Raw genomic sequence first — 13,796 nt, forward strand, 5'->3', positions numbered from 1 at the left:
TGGGATAGAGAATTCCAAAAATTCACGACCCTCTGAGAGAAGAAATTCCTCCTCATTTCTGTTTTAAATGGGTGACCCCTTATTCTGAAACTATGCCCCCTAGTTCTAGATTCCCCCATGAGGGGAAACATCCTCTCTGCATCTACCCTGTCAAGTCCCCTCAGAAACATTTGGTCCAACCAGTCAATGCTCCACTCGAGCCTCCTCCCATCTTTCCTCATCTAAATCTATCAGCATAACCCTCTATTCCCTTCTCCCTCATATCCTTGTCTAGCCTCCCCTTAAATACATCGATACAATCACTCCCTTTGGTAGCGAGTTCCACATTCTCACCACTCGCTGGGTAAAGAATTTTCTCCTGAATTCCCAATTGGATGTCTTGCTGACTATCTCATATTGATGGCCTCTAGTTCTGCTCTTCCTCACAAGTGGAAACATTCTCTCTGTATCTACTCGATCAAAACCTTTCATAATTTCAAAGACCTCTATTAGGTCAACCCTCAGCCTTCTCTTTTCAAAAGAAAAGGGACCGAGCCTGTTCATCCTTTCCTGGTATGTATACCCTCACATTTCTAGCATTATTCCTTGTAAACTGCACCCTCTCCAGTGCTTCGATATCCTTTTTATAATACGGCGACTAGAATTGCACACAGTACTCCAAATGTGGTCTAACCAAGGTTCGACACAAGTTTAGCATAACGTCCCTACTTTTCAATTCTTTCCCTCTAGATATAAACCCTAGTGCTTGGTTTGCTTTTCTATGACCTTGTTGACCTGTGTCACTACTTTTTAGTGATTGGTGTATTTGTACTCCCAGATCCCTTTGCTCCTCTACCCCATTTAGATTCTTATTTTCCAAGTAATATGTGACCTCCCTATTTTTCGTACCGAAATGTAACATCTATGTTGAAATTCATTTGTCCATTCTGCAAGTTTATTAATGTCTTCTTGTAATTTGTTGCAGTCCTCCTCAGTATTGACTATCCCCCCAAATTTAGTGTCATCTGCAAATTTAGAAATTGTGTTTTTGGTTCCAAAATCTAAATTGTTAATATAAATTGTGAACAGCAGTGGATCCAGCACTGGTCCTTGTGGGACACCACGACCCACCTTCTGCCACTGTGAATAGCTACCCTTTACCCCTACTCTCTGCTTTCTGTCTTGCAGCCAGCTAGCTATCCATTCTGCTCCTTGTCCCCAGACTCCACATGCTCTGACCTTATTCATTAATCTATTATGTGGCACCTTATCGGAGGCCCATTCTTAACCAGGCAGAGGTTTATCACTCATTACCGAGTCTTTCATCTCAAATTACTTTACAGCTCAACAGTGATGACACTTCAAAAGTACTGTATAGAAGGAAAGAAAGACTTGCATTTATATAGCGCCTTTCACGACTACCGGACGTCTCAAAGCACTTTACAGCCGATGAAGTACTTTTGGAGTGTAGTCACTGTTGTAATGTGTGAAACGCAGCAGCCAATTTTGCGCACAGCAAGCTCCACAAACAGCAATGTGATAATGGCTAGATAATCTGTTTTGGTGATGTTGATTGAGGGATAAATATTGGCCAGGACACCGGGGATAACTGCCTTGCTCTTCTTCGGAATAGTGCCATGGGATCTTTTACGTTCTGAGAGGGCAGACGGGGCCTCGGTTTAACATCTCATCCGAAAGACAGCGCTTTGGGATGTCCTGAGGTTGTGAAAGGCGCTATATAAATGCAAGTTCTTTCCTTTGTAATTCACTGAGATGTGCTAACTCACTGCAGTGTTTACTCCCAGATAGAACCAGCCGTTGCTAATCGGTACTGGCCTTTATCAGGGCTTCTGGCATGGCCTTCGCTTCAGAACTGCATTCCCAATATGTAGTACCCTGATGTCAGCCCTGGTATGGCTAGGGTAGTCAACTCTGATTGGACGTATTCTTGGGAGTTTCATCACATGATCTCCCGCCTCCCACTGCCCCAGCATCAGGGTATCTGCATTCCTCACGAGCAACGCCACAGGAGAATCGGCCAGCTTCGCAATTCAACATGAGTTGAATCTTTGAGCTGGCACCCGCCCTCTTTTGGACCAGATATCGTTCCTTTGAGTGCAACGTCTTTAGGCGACTAAAGTGTGAGCCAGACTTTATTCTGACCATGGGGGGGGGGGGGGGGGGTAGGGTGGCAGGGGATTGAGCTTTCAGCCTCCCCATACAAGCCTGCAATGTGGTTTAACCACCCTCCATCTCACTCCCCCGCCCATCCCAACCCCCAACCCCCTACCACACCACCCCTGCCACATTTCAGAAAGTCCGCGGTCAGAATGGGAAGGTGGTGGATCACACAATGTGCAGGTATGGGATTGCACACGTAAAGCTCTGAAATTGTGTGCACGCGGTTGTCAGATCGCACACGTGCAGCTGTCAAATGGCACACATGCAGCTGTGAGACCGCACACACGTGCAGCAGTGAGACCGCATACACGTGCAGACGTGAGACCGCACACGTGCAGCTGTCAAATGGCACACATGCAGCTGTGAGACTGCACACACGTGCAGCTGTGAGACCGCACACACGTGCAGCTGTCAGATAGCACACACGTGCAGCTGTCAGATAGCACACACGTGCAGCTGCGAGATGGCGCCCCTGTGGGTTTTGAGCTGGCACCCATGCGGTCACAGGATGGCGCGCATGGAGCCGGTTCAGGCCAGTGCCTGTGAATGCCCAACGACAGCCCGCACTAATCCACCCGCGCGCGCCCGCTCCTCCCTTGCAGTCAGATCTGCGTCCGCCATTATCAACGGGTCGCATGCGACGCAACAGGGGGTGGCTTGGTAATACCGAGTCCCTTCGTTATCACATCCCATACACCGGGGGGGACAGTGCGGTGTGGGGTGAGCTGTGTCTAGTTGACACACAAAAGCTACTGCGGGCTGCTTACTGCCTTTAAGCAATAATAATAATCACAACCTGGGCAGAGCTGGGCAGTAGTTGAGGAAACTAAACTCTCCCTGCCACCTTAGGGCCAAGAGGAATTAAAACAAAAATCTGCTGTTTATTTGCTAATATCCCGGGATCACAGCAGACTGATTAGATAAAACAGGAGGTCTCCCTCCCCCTCTCCCAACTCCCCCACTCAGGTAATCCCAGGGAAAGAGAGGAGGAGGAGGAGGAGGAGGAGGCAAAGCAGCGCTGGCAATTGAAATGGCCGAACCTCCGCCCCCCCCCCACCACACACACACACACACAGGGCACCCCCCCTCCCCCCTCTCCGGGGCCCCTTCTGACTGAGGCGGCTCAGAGAGCAGCGGGCCAGTGAGCGAGGGAGCTGCAGCCAGGCCCACGGACCGGGAGAGCCGCAGCTCAATGCTATGCCCCAGCCTGTGCTGGGCTCCGGCAGGAACCGAGCGAGGGATTCGCCCTGGCACCATGGATACCGAGGCCTACCTCCACCTCAGTGAGTCTGCCTTGGGCCGGGGGGGACGGGGACTCTTGTATTTAAGGACCACCACTCACCACCACCCACCCCCACACTCTCACCAACACCTCCCTTCTCATCCCCGGTCGCTGCTTTTTATTTCCGCCGAGAGAGGACTTGGGGAATGCGGGGAATGCAGGCGGGCGCACAATCTATTCGCCGGGCCGGGCCGGGCCGGGAGAGGAGGGCAGGGGGGGGCGCCGCTGACACCCAAACTCTTCTCCCCGCCCAGGGTCGCTCTCTGGGCCCCTTCCAGGGTCTCCCACTACTCAACAAGGGGGCTGTGCATTCCTGCTCTCCCACTGCTCAGGCCGGACCTGTCAAGTGTTGGAGGGGGGAGGGGGGGGGGACTGTGGAGGGGCTGGAGGTGGGATATTGTGGAGGAGGGGGTTGGAGGTGGGGTATTGTGGAGGGGGTTGGAGACGGGGTATTGTGGAGGGGGATGGAGGTGGGGTATTGTGGAGGGGGATGGAGGTGGGGTATTGTGGAGGGGGATGGAGGTGGGGTATTGTGGAGGGGGGGTATTGTGGAGGGGGATGGAGGTGGGGTATTGTGGAGGGGGGGTATTGTGGAGGGGTTGGAGGTGGGGTATTGTGGAGGGGGATGGAGGTGGGGTATTGTGGAGATGGGGTATTGTGGAGGGGGTTGGAGATGGGGTATTGTGGAGGGGGTTGGAGATGGGGTATTGTGGAGGGGGTTGGAGGGGGATGGAGGTGGGGTATTGTGGAGGGGGCTGGAGATGGGGTATTGTGGAGTGGGGTGGAGGAGGGGGTTGGAGGTGGGGTATTATGGAGGGGATGGAGGTGGGGTATTGTGGAGGGGGCTGGAGGTGGGGTATTGTGGAGGGAGGGGTTGGAGGTGGGGTATTGTGGTGGAGGGGGGGTTGGAGGTGGGGTATTGTGGCGGGGGGGGGTTGGAGGTGGGGTATTGTGGCGGGGGGGTTTGGAGGTGGGGTATTGTGGAGGGGGTTGGAGGTGGGGTATTGTGGAGGGGGTTGGAGGTGGGGTATTGTGGAGGGGTCAGGAGGTGGGGTATTGTGGAGGTGGGATATTGTGGAGGGGGATGGAGGTGGGATATTGTGGAGGGGGATGGAGGTGGGATATTGTGGAGGGGATGGAGGTGGGGTATTGTGGAGAGGGCTGGAGATGGGGTATTGTGGAGGAGGCTGGAGATGGGATATTGTGGAGGGGGCTGGAGATGGGGTATTGTGGAGGGGCTGGAGGTGGGGTATTGTGGAGGGGGCTGGAGATGTGGTATTGTGGAGGAGGTTGGAGATGGGGTATTGTGGAGGGGGATGGAGGTGGGGTATTGTGGAGGGGCTGGAGGTGGGGTACTGTGGAGGTAAAGCCGGGTGATGAAGGATGTTGTGTTGTGGCGGCCTCCTGGGTCACAAGGGCTCACGGCCGCCCGCTTTAACTCCGGCAGAGACTGCTCCTGCTGGAGTTGGGCAGCTGGCCGCTTTATCCCGAAGCAGGCCGCTCGCTCCACCTTCCAGTCGGGAATCTGTCCCGTCAGCAGTTTGCTGTCAGTCCGGGGAGGGAGAGAGGGAGGAGGAGGGAAGGACTTACACCCCCAAGCCAACATTAGAGTCGCTTTCTCTCGCTTTATTTATAGGAACAAGCTTCCTGCCAGACTGGGAAACAGAAATAACCTGGAGTTAACTGCAGTGTGTTTTTTTGGCAAAGGAGGGAGGGAGGGAGAGAGAGAGAGAGGAAAAGAAAGGGAGGGACAGCGAGAAAGAGGGAGGGAGGGAGACGGAAAGAGAGAATCGGAGAGAATGAGAATGAGAGAGGGGGTGAAAGAGAGAGGAAGGGAGAAAGAAAGGAGGGAGGGAACGAGAGAGGGGAAATGGAGGGAGGAACGGAGAGGGAGAGACAGACAGAGGGAGGGATGAGGGGGAGACAGCTAGAGAGGGAGGGCAGCTGTTTGGGGAGTGTTTGAACTCACCTGACCTGTGGGGTTGACCTTATGTAACCTGCAAAGCTGCCTGAGGGCAGTGGGCAGGCAAGTAACACAGAATGATGAGCGTTGCGTCTTTCCCCTTGTTCTAGGCTGAGGGACGGTATTTTTGGAGCAGAGGAACAGGAGGAAGCTGTTTAGCCCCCCGAGTCTGTTCCACCATTCAGACAGATCATGGCTGACCTTCACCTTAACTCCATTTACCCGCCCTGGTTCTGTAACCCTTGATACCTTGCCAAACACAAATCTAGCAATTCAGTTTTGAAATTTACAATTGACCCCCAGCCTCAAGAGCTTTGTGGGGAAGAGTTTTCCAGAATTGAACTCCCCTTTGTGTGAAGAAATGCTTCCTGACATCACCTCTGAACGGCCTGGCTCTAATTTTAAGATTACACCCCCTTTTTCTGGACTCCCCCCACCAGAGGAAATAGTTTCTCACTATCTACCCTATCAACGCCTTTAATCATCTTAAACATCTCGGTTAGGTCACCTCTTAATCTTCTATACTCGAGTGAACACAAGCTGAGTTTATGCAACCTGTCCTCATAATTTAACCCTGAAAGCCCCGTGTCATTCTCCATACCTGGGGTGGGGCTGTAGAACGTTTAATGGTGAAGACGGCGGCGACTGTTTCAAACCATGACTTTGAGGCAGCCGACAGCTTCTCTGTGGTTTGTGGGCTGTGGTGAAGTTTCAATACCAGCCAGCAGGATATCTACACACCCCAGCGATGGCTTTCCTCCCCCAGCTCCAGCACACCGAGTGGTGCTCTGACCCGCTGGGCACAATCTCTTCGCTCGAGGTCCCCCTGGCCAGCGGGGTCCTTCGCAGCGGTAGTTGTCGTTTCTCCAGCGCCGTTGGGGCGGGGGGGAGGTGTGGGGAGATCGAGGGCGGGGGGAGATGGGGAGCGAGGGTGGAGTGTGGGGAGATGGAGAGGGGCGGGAGAGTGGGGGGAGAGCGAAGAGGGGGGAAAGAGGGAGATGGGGGGGCGGGTGGGGGCAGTAGAGGGAGAGCTGGGGAGATCGAGAGCGGCGGGAGATCGAGAGCGGGAGGAAAGGGCGAGTGGGCGGGGGGGGGAGGGAGGGAGAGAGAGAGAGAGAGAGAGAGAGGGAGGGAGAGCGGGTGGAGGGGAGGAGGTGGGCGCGGGCTTCCTGCTGGCGGCCCGGCCAAACCCATGACCACCATTGTCAGGCCGACCTCGGAGCCGGACGACAATTAAAATAAAGTGCAGGCTGAGGCAGCGCCCCCTCCCCCCACCTTTTAAGGGAGGACACGTCGCCCAGCCAAATACAGCTTCCCGCCGGGGAAACCTGTCACTGTCACTGACCGGCGACGCGACGCTCCCACAGTGCAATTTGCCAAGGGGTCATCGCTAGTCGGTGTGGGGTCGACGCATGCCTGACGGGCGGCAGCTTGGGTGGTGCGGAAACACATTCCCGCTGCTCCCGGCACGGGGGCAATATAGGACAGGTCGGCCCATCCGTCTGCCTCCGGTCGGTGAGGCCTCTCCACTCCATCACTGCTTCTTAGAGGCAGTAATAACACGTAAGGAGGGGGTGCAATTTCAGCCCCTGGATCTCTAAGTCAGAAGGTAATGGATTCATGGTCCCACTCTCGGAACCTCAGCACATAATCCAGGCTGACACTCCCAGTGTAGTACTGAGGTGCCGTCTTTCAGATGTAGAAGTTAAACTCAGGTCCCGTCTGCCCCTCAAGTGGATGTAAAAGATCCCATGGCACTATTTTGAAGGGGAGCAGTGGAGTTCTCCCTGGTATTACCTCTAGACTTGACTATTCCAACGCAATCCTGGCTGGCCTCCCACATTCTACCCTACGTAAACTAGAGGTGATCCAAAACTTGGTTGCCTGTGTCCTAACTCGCACCAAGTCCCATTCACCCATCACCCCTGTGTTCTCTGACCTGCATTGGCTTCCGGTTAAGCAACGCCTCGATTTCAAAATTCTCATCCTTCTTTTCAAATCCCTCCATAGCCTTGCCCCTCCCTATCTCTGTAATCTCCTCCAGCCCCACGAACCCCTGAGATGTCTGCGCTCCTCTAATTCTGCCCTCTTGAGCACCCCTGATTACAATCGCTCAACCATTGGTGGCCGTGCCTTCTGTTGCCAAGGCCCCAAGCTCTGGAACTCCCTCCCTAAACCTCTCCACCTCTCTACCTCTCTTTCCTTCTTCAAGAAGCTCCTCAAAACCTACCTCTTTGACCAAGCTTTTAGTAACTTGCGATAATTTCTTCTTATGTGGCTCGGTGTCAAACTTTTGATCTCATGTTACTCCTGTGAAGTGCCTTGATACGTTTCACTATGTTAAAGGCGCTATATAAATACAAGTTGTCGCTGTTGTTGTGTTCTGGACAATATTTATCCCTCAAGCAACATTAATGAAAAACAGATTATCATTATAAGACAAAAGCAAGATACTGCGGATGCTGGAAATCTGAAATCTGGTCACTATCTCATTGCTGTTTGTGCGAGCTTGCTACGGGCAAATCAACTGTTATGTGATCTACATTACAACAGTGACCACACGTCAAAAAAGCACTTTAAGGTGTCCTGAAATCATGAAAGGTGCGATATAAATACAAGTGTGCAGATTTGACTCTGGAACAAGTAGGTAAAAGAAAAATAGAAGTTGCATTTATATATCGCCATTCACGACCCCAGGACGCCCTGAAACACTCCCATCGCCAATGAAGTACTTTTGAAGTGTCGTCATTGTTGAAAGGTTTGCAAGCAATGTTTGCAATTAGTCATATTAATGTTAGTTTTTTTATACATCTATTCATTTTCGGGATATGGGGATGGTCAGCATTTATTGCTCATCCCTAATTGCCCTCGAGAAGGTGGTGGTGAACCGCCGCCTTGAATGGCCTCGCCCCTCCCTATCTCTGTAATCTCCATCAGCCTCAACCCCCGCCGGAATGTCTGCACTCCTCTAATTCGGCCCTCTTGAGCATCGCGGATTATAATCACTCAACCATTGGTGGTCGTGCCTTCAGCTACCTGGGCCCCAAGCTCTGGAAAACTCTCCCTAAACCTCTCCGCCTCTTTCCTCCTTTAGGACGTTCCTTAAATCCTACCTCTTTGACCAAGCTTTTGGTCACCTGCCGTAATTTCATCTTACGTGGCTCGGTGTCATATTTATTTATTTGTTTTGTTTTATAACACTGCTGTGAAGCGCCTTGGGTCGTTTTACGGCTTTAAAGGTGCTATATAAATATAAGTTATTGTTGCTGCAGTCCGTGTGGTGAAGGTGCTCCCACAGTGCTGTTAGGGAGGGAGTGCCAGGATTTTGACCCACGGCGATGAAGGAACGGGGAGATATATTAACAAGTTGGGATAGTGTGAGCGACTTGGAGAAGTTGGCAAGATGAGCAGGGAGCAGCCATTACCATTGCGTATGGCGCTGTCTCACTCGATCCACTCAGGCCCGCTTGCAAGTCGCATGGTCCTAATGCCCCATCCCCGGACTCTCTCTGGACCACCAAAAGGCCCTGGGCTGCCTCGGAGGGCCCGGAATTTGTTCCCCAGCCCTACCCCCCCCCACCCCTTTTGATGGTGTAGGGGTTCGGCAGCAGCAGGAGTACCGCACAGGGCCGGTCCGACGGCCATTTACCAGCGCCAAGCCGGGTCGCTCGATTATAGATGGCCATGCTTGTCCTCAAGAGTCAGCTCGTGCTCGGGGGTGGGGGGATGGGGGGGTGGAAGGGGGAGAGTGTGCAGCCCATCCAGACAGTGAATTTCCTCCTCTCAGGGTGTGGGGGGTCGTCTGTTTAACTGAGTTGAAAGTTAATCCATTCATTCCAAATAAATTGGGTTTATTCTAATCTCATTCAATTCCCCCCCCACCCCCCCACCCCCACCCGACTGCCCTATTCTAGTCTTTGCTGAGGGGCAGCCTTCTTGTACCTCACCCAACTTCTGATTCTTATTCATTCCTGGAATGTGGGCAGGACTGGCAAAGCCTAGCAATTATTGCCCGCTGCTGTTTGCCCTGAGAACGTGGTGATGGGCCATCTTATTGAACCACTGGTAACGGGTTTCATACAACTGAGTGTCTTGCTAGGCCACTTCAGGGGGCAGTTAAGAGCCAACCATATTGGTGTGGGACTGGAGTCACATATAGGCTGGACTGGGTAAGGACATCACGTTTCCTACCCTAAAGGGAGGGAGAGGAGGGGTGGGGAGAGGAGGAGGAGGAGAAGGAGGTGGAGCGGAGGAGAGGGATGGGTCAGAAGGGGTGAAGGGAAAGTGGATGGGAAAGGGGAGGGGGAGAGGGGAGGGCGGGGAGGAGAGAGGGTGGGGGGAAGGGTGGCGAGGGAGCGGAGGGGGATGGGGCGGTGAGGAGAAGGGGTGGGGAGAGGGGAGGAGAAGGGGTGGGGAGAGGGGAGGAGAGAGGAGGGGGAGGGAAGGGGACTGGGAGAGCAGGGGAGAGGAGGCGGAGGGGAGAGGAGGGGGATGTGAGGGGAAGGAGAGAAGGCGGAGAGGAGGGGAAGAGAGGAGGGGGGAAAAGGGAGGGGAGGGGGTTGGGAGAGAGGAGAGGAGAGGAGGGGAGGGGGAAGGGAGGGAAGAGAGGAAGGGGAGGGGAGGAAGGAGGGGGATGGCAGGGCAGGGGGAGTAGAGTAGAGGGAGGGGAGGAATGTCGGAGGATCAGTCGATGTGCCCTGCCCGTGACTCCTGTAGCAGCTCTCCATGGTGACCTCTGCTCTTGACTTCACCCCTTTGTCTGCGCAGCTTTCCTTTGTCTGGAAAGAGCCACCGTCTCCACGACAAGCTCTCCTTGTGTCTCGGGAAACACTGGAATCGCAAAGACGTGCATTGCGATGTTGATGCCGTCACTTACCGCGGGCCTGCTGCCAATGTTGCCGAGCTGTTTGCCGCCCCCCCTAACTCGCAAGGCCCACTTTTAATTTGCTTCCCCATTTGTTCCAGGCTGGTCAAGAAGCAGCAAATCATTGCCAACAGCAACTACGTAAAACATCCCTTCACAGGAGAGGAGGAGAGGAGGGGATGGGGAGGAGAGGGGGTGGGGGAATGGGGAGGGGAGAGGAGGGGTACAAGACTCTGCCTTTGACGCGAGTGTCCTTGACTCCATCCCGCAGCATGCTACCCGCCACCATCTCGGCAAAGCCCCAGCCCTGCATGAGGCAGAAAAGGCCATCCGTCAGCTCAAGAACAACAAGGCATCGGGAGCAGATGGAATCCCTGCCGAGGCACTAAAGTATGGTGGAGAAGCACTATTGGCACGAATGCATGACCTCATCTCTCTTATCTGAAACGAAGAGAGCATGCCGGGAGATCTCAGATGCCGTAATCGTGACCATCTGCAAAAAAGGTGACAAGTCCGACTGCGGCAATTACAGAGGAATCTCCCTGCTGTTGGCCACTTGGAAAGACATCGCTAGAATCCTCCTCAATCGTCTTCTCCCTGTGGCTGAAGAGCTCCTCCTAGAGTCACAATACGGATTTCGTCCACTAAGGGGTACAACGGACATGATATTTACGGCGAGACAACTGCAAGAGAAATGCAGGGAACAGCACTAACCTCACAAAGACCTTTGACACTGTCAACCGTCAGGGACTATGGAGCGTCCTCTCCGTTTTGACTGCCCCCAAAAGTTTGTCACCATCCTCTGTCTGCTCCACAACAGCATGCAAGCCATGATCCTCACCAACGGATCCCCCACAGACCCAATCCACATCCGGACCAGGGTCAAGCAGGGCTGCGTCAACACACCAACCCTCTTCTCGATCTTCCTCGCTGCAATGCTCCACCTCACACTCAACACTCAACAAGCTCCCCGCTGGAGTGGAACTAAACTACAGAACCCGTGGGAACCTGTTCAACCTCCACCGCCTCCAGGCTAGATCGAAGGTCGTCCTATCCTCTGTCATCGAACTACAGTACACGGATGATGCTTGCGTCTGCACACACTCAGAGGCCGAACTCCAAGCCATCGGCAACATTTTCACCGAGGCATACGAAAGCACGGGCCTTACACTAAACATCCGTAAGACAAAAGTCCTCCACCAACCTGACCCTGCCACACATCAAAATCCACGGCATGGCCTTGGACAACGTGGACTATTTTCCATACCTCGGGAGCCTACTATCAGCAAGTGCAGACATCGATGACGAGGTCAGACAACCCCTCCAGTGTGCCAGCGCAGCCTTCGGTCGCCTGAGGAAGAGAGTGTTTGAAGACCAGGACCTTAAATCTAGCGCCAAGGGTATAGTCTACAGGGCAGTAGTGATACCCGCCTTCCTATATGGCTCAGAGACGTGGACCATATACAGTAGACACCTCAAAACACTGGAGAAGTACCACTAACGTTGCCTTCGCAAGATCCTGCAAATCCAATGACAGGATAGACAGACCAACGTCCGTGTTCTCATTCAGGCCAACATCACTAGCACTGAAGCACTGACCACACTTGATCAGCTCTGCTGGGCAGGCCACATTGTTCGCATGCCAGACACGAGACTCCCAAAGCAAGCGCTATAATCGGAACTCCTTCACGACAAATGAGCCAAAGGTGGGCAGAGAAAACGTTACAAGGACACCCTCCAAGCCTCCCTGATAAAGTGCGACATCACCACTGACATCTGGGAGTCCCTGGTCAAAGACCATCGTAAGTGGAGGAAATGCATCCGGGAGGGCGCTGAGCACCTCGAGTCTCGTTGCCGAGAGCATGCAGAAATTAAATGCAGGCAGCGGAAGGAACATGTGGCAAATCAGACTCCCCACCCACCCTTTCCTTCAATCACTGTCTGCCCCACCTGTGATAGAGACTGTAATTCCCAAATTGGACTGTTCAGTCACCTGAGAACTCAATTTGAGTGGAAGCAAGTCTTCCTTGATTTCGAGGGACTGCAGATGATGATGCTCAAACATAAGGATTTTTAGGTGACCAAAAGCTTGGTCAAAGAGGTAGGTTTTAAGGAATGTCTTATCGGAGGAAAGAGAGGTAAAGAGGTTTAGGGTGGGAAATTCAGAACTTCGGGCCTAGGCGATGGTGGAGCGATTATAATCAGGGATGCGCAAGAGGTCAGAATAGGAGGAACGCAGACATCTTGGGGGATTGTAGGGCTTGAGACGGTTACAGAGATAGGGAGGGGCGAAGCCATGGAGCTATTTGGACACAAGGATGAGTATATCAAATTGGAGGATGGGGAGCCAATGTAGGTCAATGGGCACAGGGCCGAGAGCAGACACCGGCATTGACTGCCTGGGTACTGCTTCAACCAACTAAGGTGATGGTATCATCATCATCGGCAGTCCCTCGGAATCGAGGAAGACTTGCTTCCACTCTATAATGAGTCCTTAGGTGGCTAAACAGTCCAATATGAGAACCATAGTCCCTGTCACAGGTAGGACAAATAGTCGTTGAGGGAAAGGATGGGTGAGACAGGTTTGCCGCACGCTCTTTCCGCTGCCTGCGCTTGATTTCTGCATGCTCTCAGCGACTAGACTGGAGGTGCTCAGCGCTCTCCCTGATGCATTTCCTCCACTTAGGGCAGTCTTTGACCAGGGACTCCCAGGTGTCAGTGGGGATGTCGCCCTTCACCAGGGAGGCTTTGAGGGTGTCTTTGTAATGTTTCTTCTGCCCATCTTTGGCTTGTTTGCCGTGAAGGAGTTCCGAGTAGAGCGCTTGCTTTGGGAGTCTCGTGTCTGGCATGCAAACGATATGGCCTGCCCAGCGGAGCTGGTCGAGTGTGGTCAGTGCTTCAATGCTGGGGATGTTGGCCTGGTCGAGGAAGCTAACGTTGGTGCGTCTGTCCTCCCAGGGGATTTGTAGGATCTTGCGGAGACATCATTGGTGGTATTTCTCCAGCGACTTGAGGTGTCTCCTGTACATGAGCCATACAGGAGGGCAGGTATTACTACAGCCCTGTGATATTGAGGACGTAGAACTGTTAAAAGATCCTTTACATTCACCTCCTCCTAACGCTGCCGCCACCTCCCCCTTGCCGGCCTCGCAATCATCCCCGGACACACATCAATAAACACTGGTCTGCAGAGATCCTGGAGTTCCTGTCTCAGCGAATGAAGAGAGGCCTGGAGCGGCTGTGGTGCGATGCTCCATTTGGCCAAATAGTCCGCCAGCCACTCCCCCGTTCCAGGCTGGTCCACGAAGCGAGGCCTCTTGGGTAATGAATGGGAGAGCCATGCTTCTGAAAAGACCAGGCTCTACGAGAGTCAGAGAGCGGGGGAGAATTCAGAATTAAATTGAAATAACATTTCCATTTATTTGGAATTAATATCAATACTATCGACGCAGAGTTAGGGACGCAAACAGGCACAGCACAGAAGGCTAGGAGGCGATTTATTTGAATGGTGCCAGGGATGAGGGACT

General features: G+C 53.3%; 1 protein-coding gene across 2 annotated transcripts in view; it reads left to right on the forward strand.

Moving 5' to 3' along the window:
• Positions 1-3,267: 3,267 nt before the first annotated feature.
• LOC139268767 (retinoic acid receptor RXR-gamma-A-like) overlaps positions 3,268-13,796 on the forward strand; it is a 514,553-nt gene continuing 504,024 nt past the window's right edge. For both annotated transcript variants that reach the window (XM_070887442.1, XM_070887443.1), the window contains exon 1: positions 3,268-3,443. In XM_070887442.1, coding sequence (XP_070743543.1) covers positions 3,353-3,443 — 91 coding nt within the window. In that variant the 5' untranslated portion in view covers positions 3,268-3,352. The remainder of the gene's footprint in view (positions 3,444-13,796) is intronic.

The sequence above is a fragment of the Pristiophorus japonicus genome, chromosome 8 (assembly GCF_044704955.1).
Source record: "Pristiophorus japonicus isolate sPriJap1 chromosome 8, sPriJap1.hap1, whole genome shotgun sequence".
Classification (NCBI taxonomy): Eukaryota; Metazoa; Chordata; class Chondrichthyes; family Pristiophoridae; genus Pristiophorus; species Pristiophorus japonicus.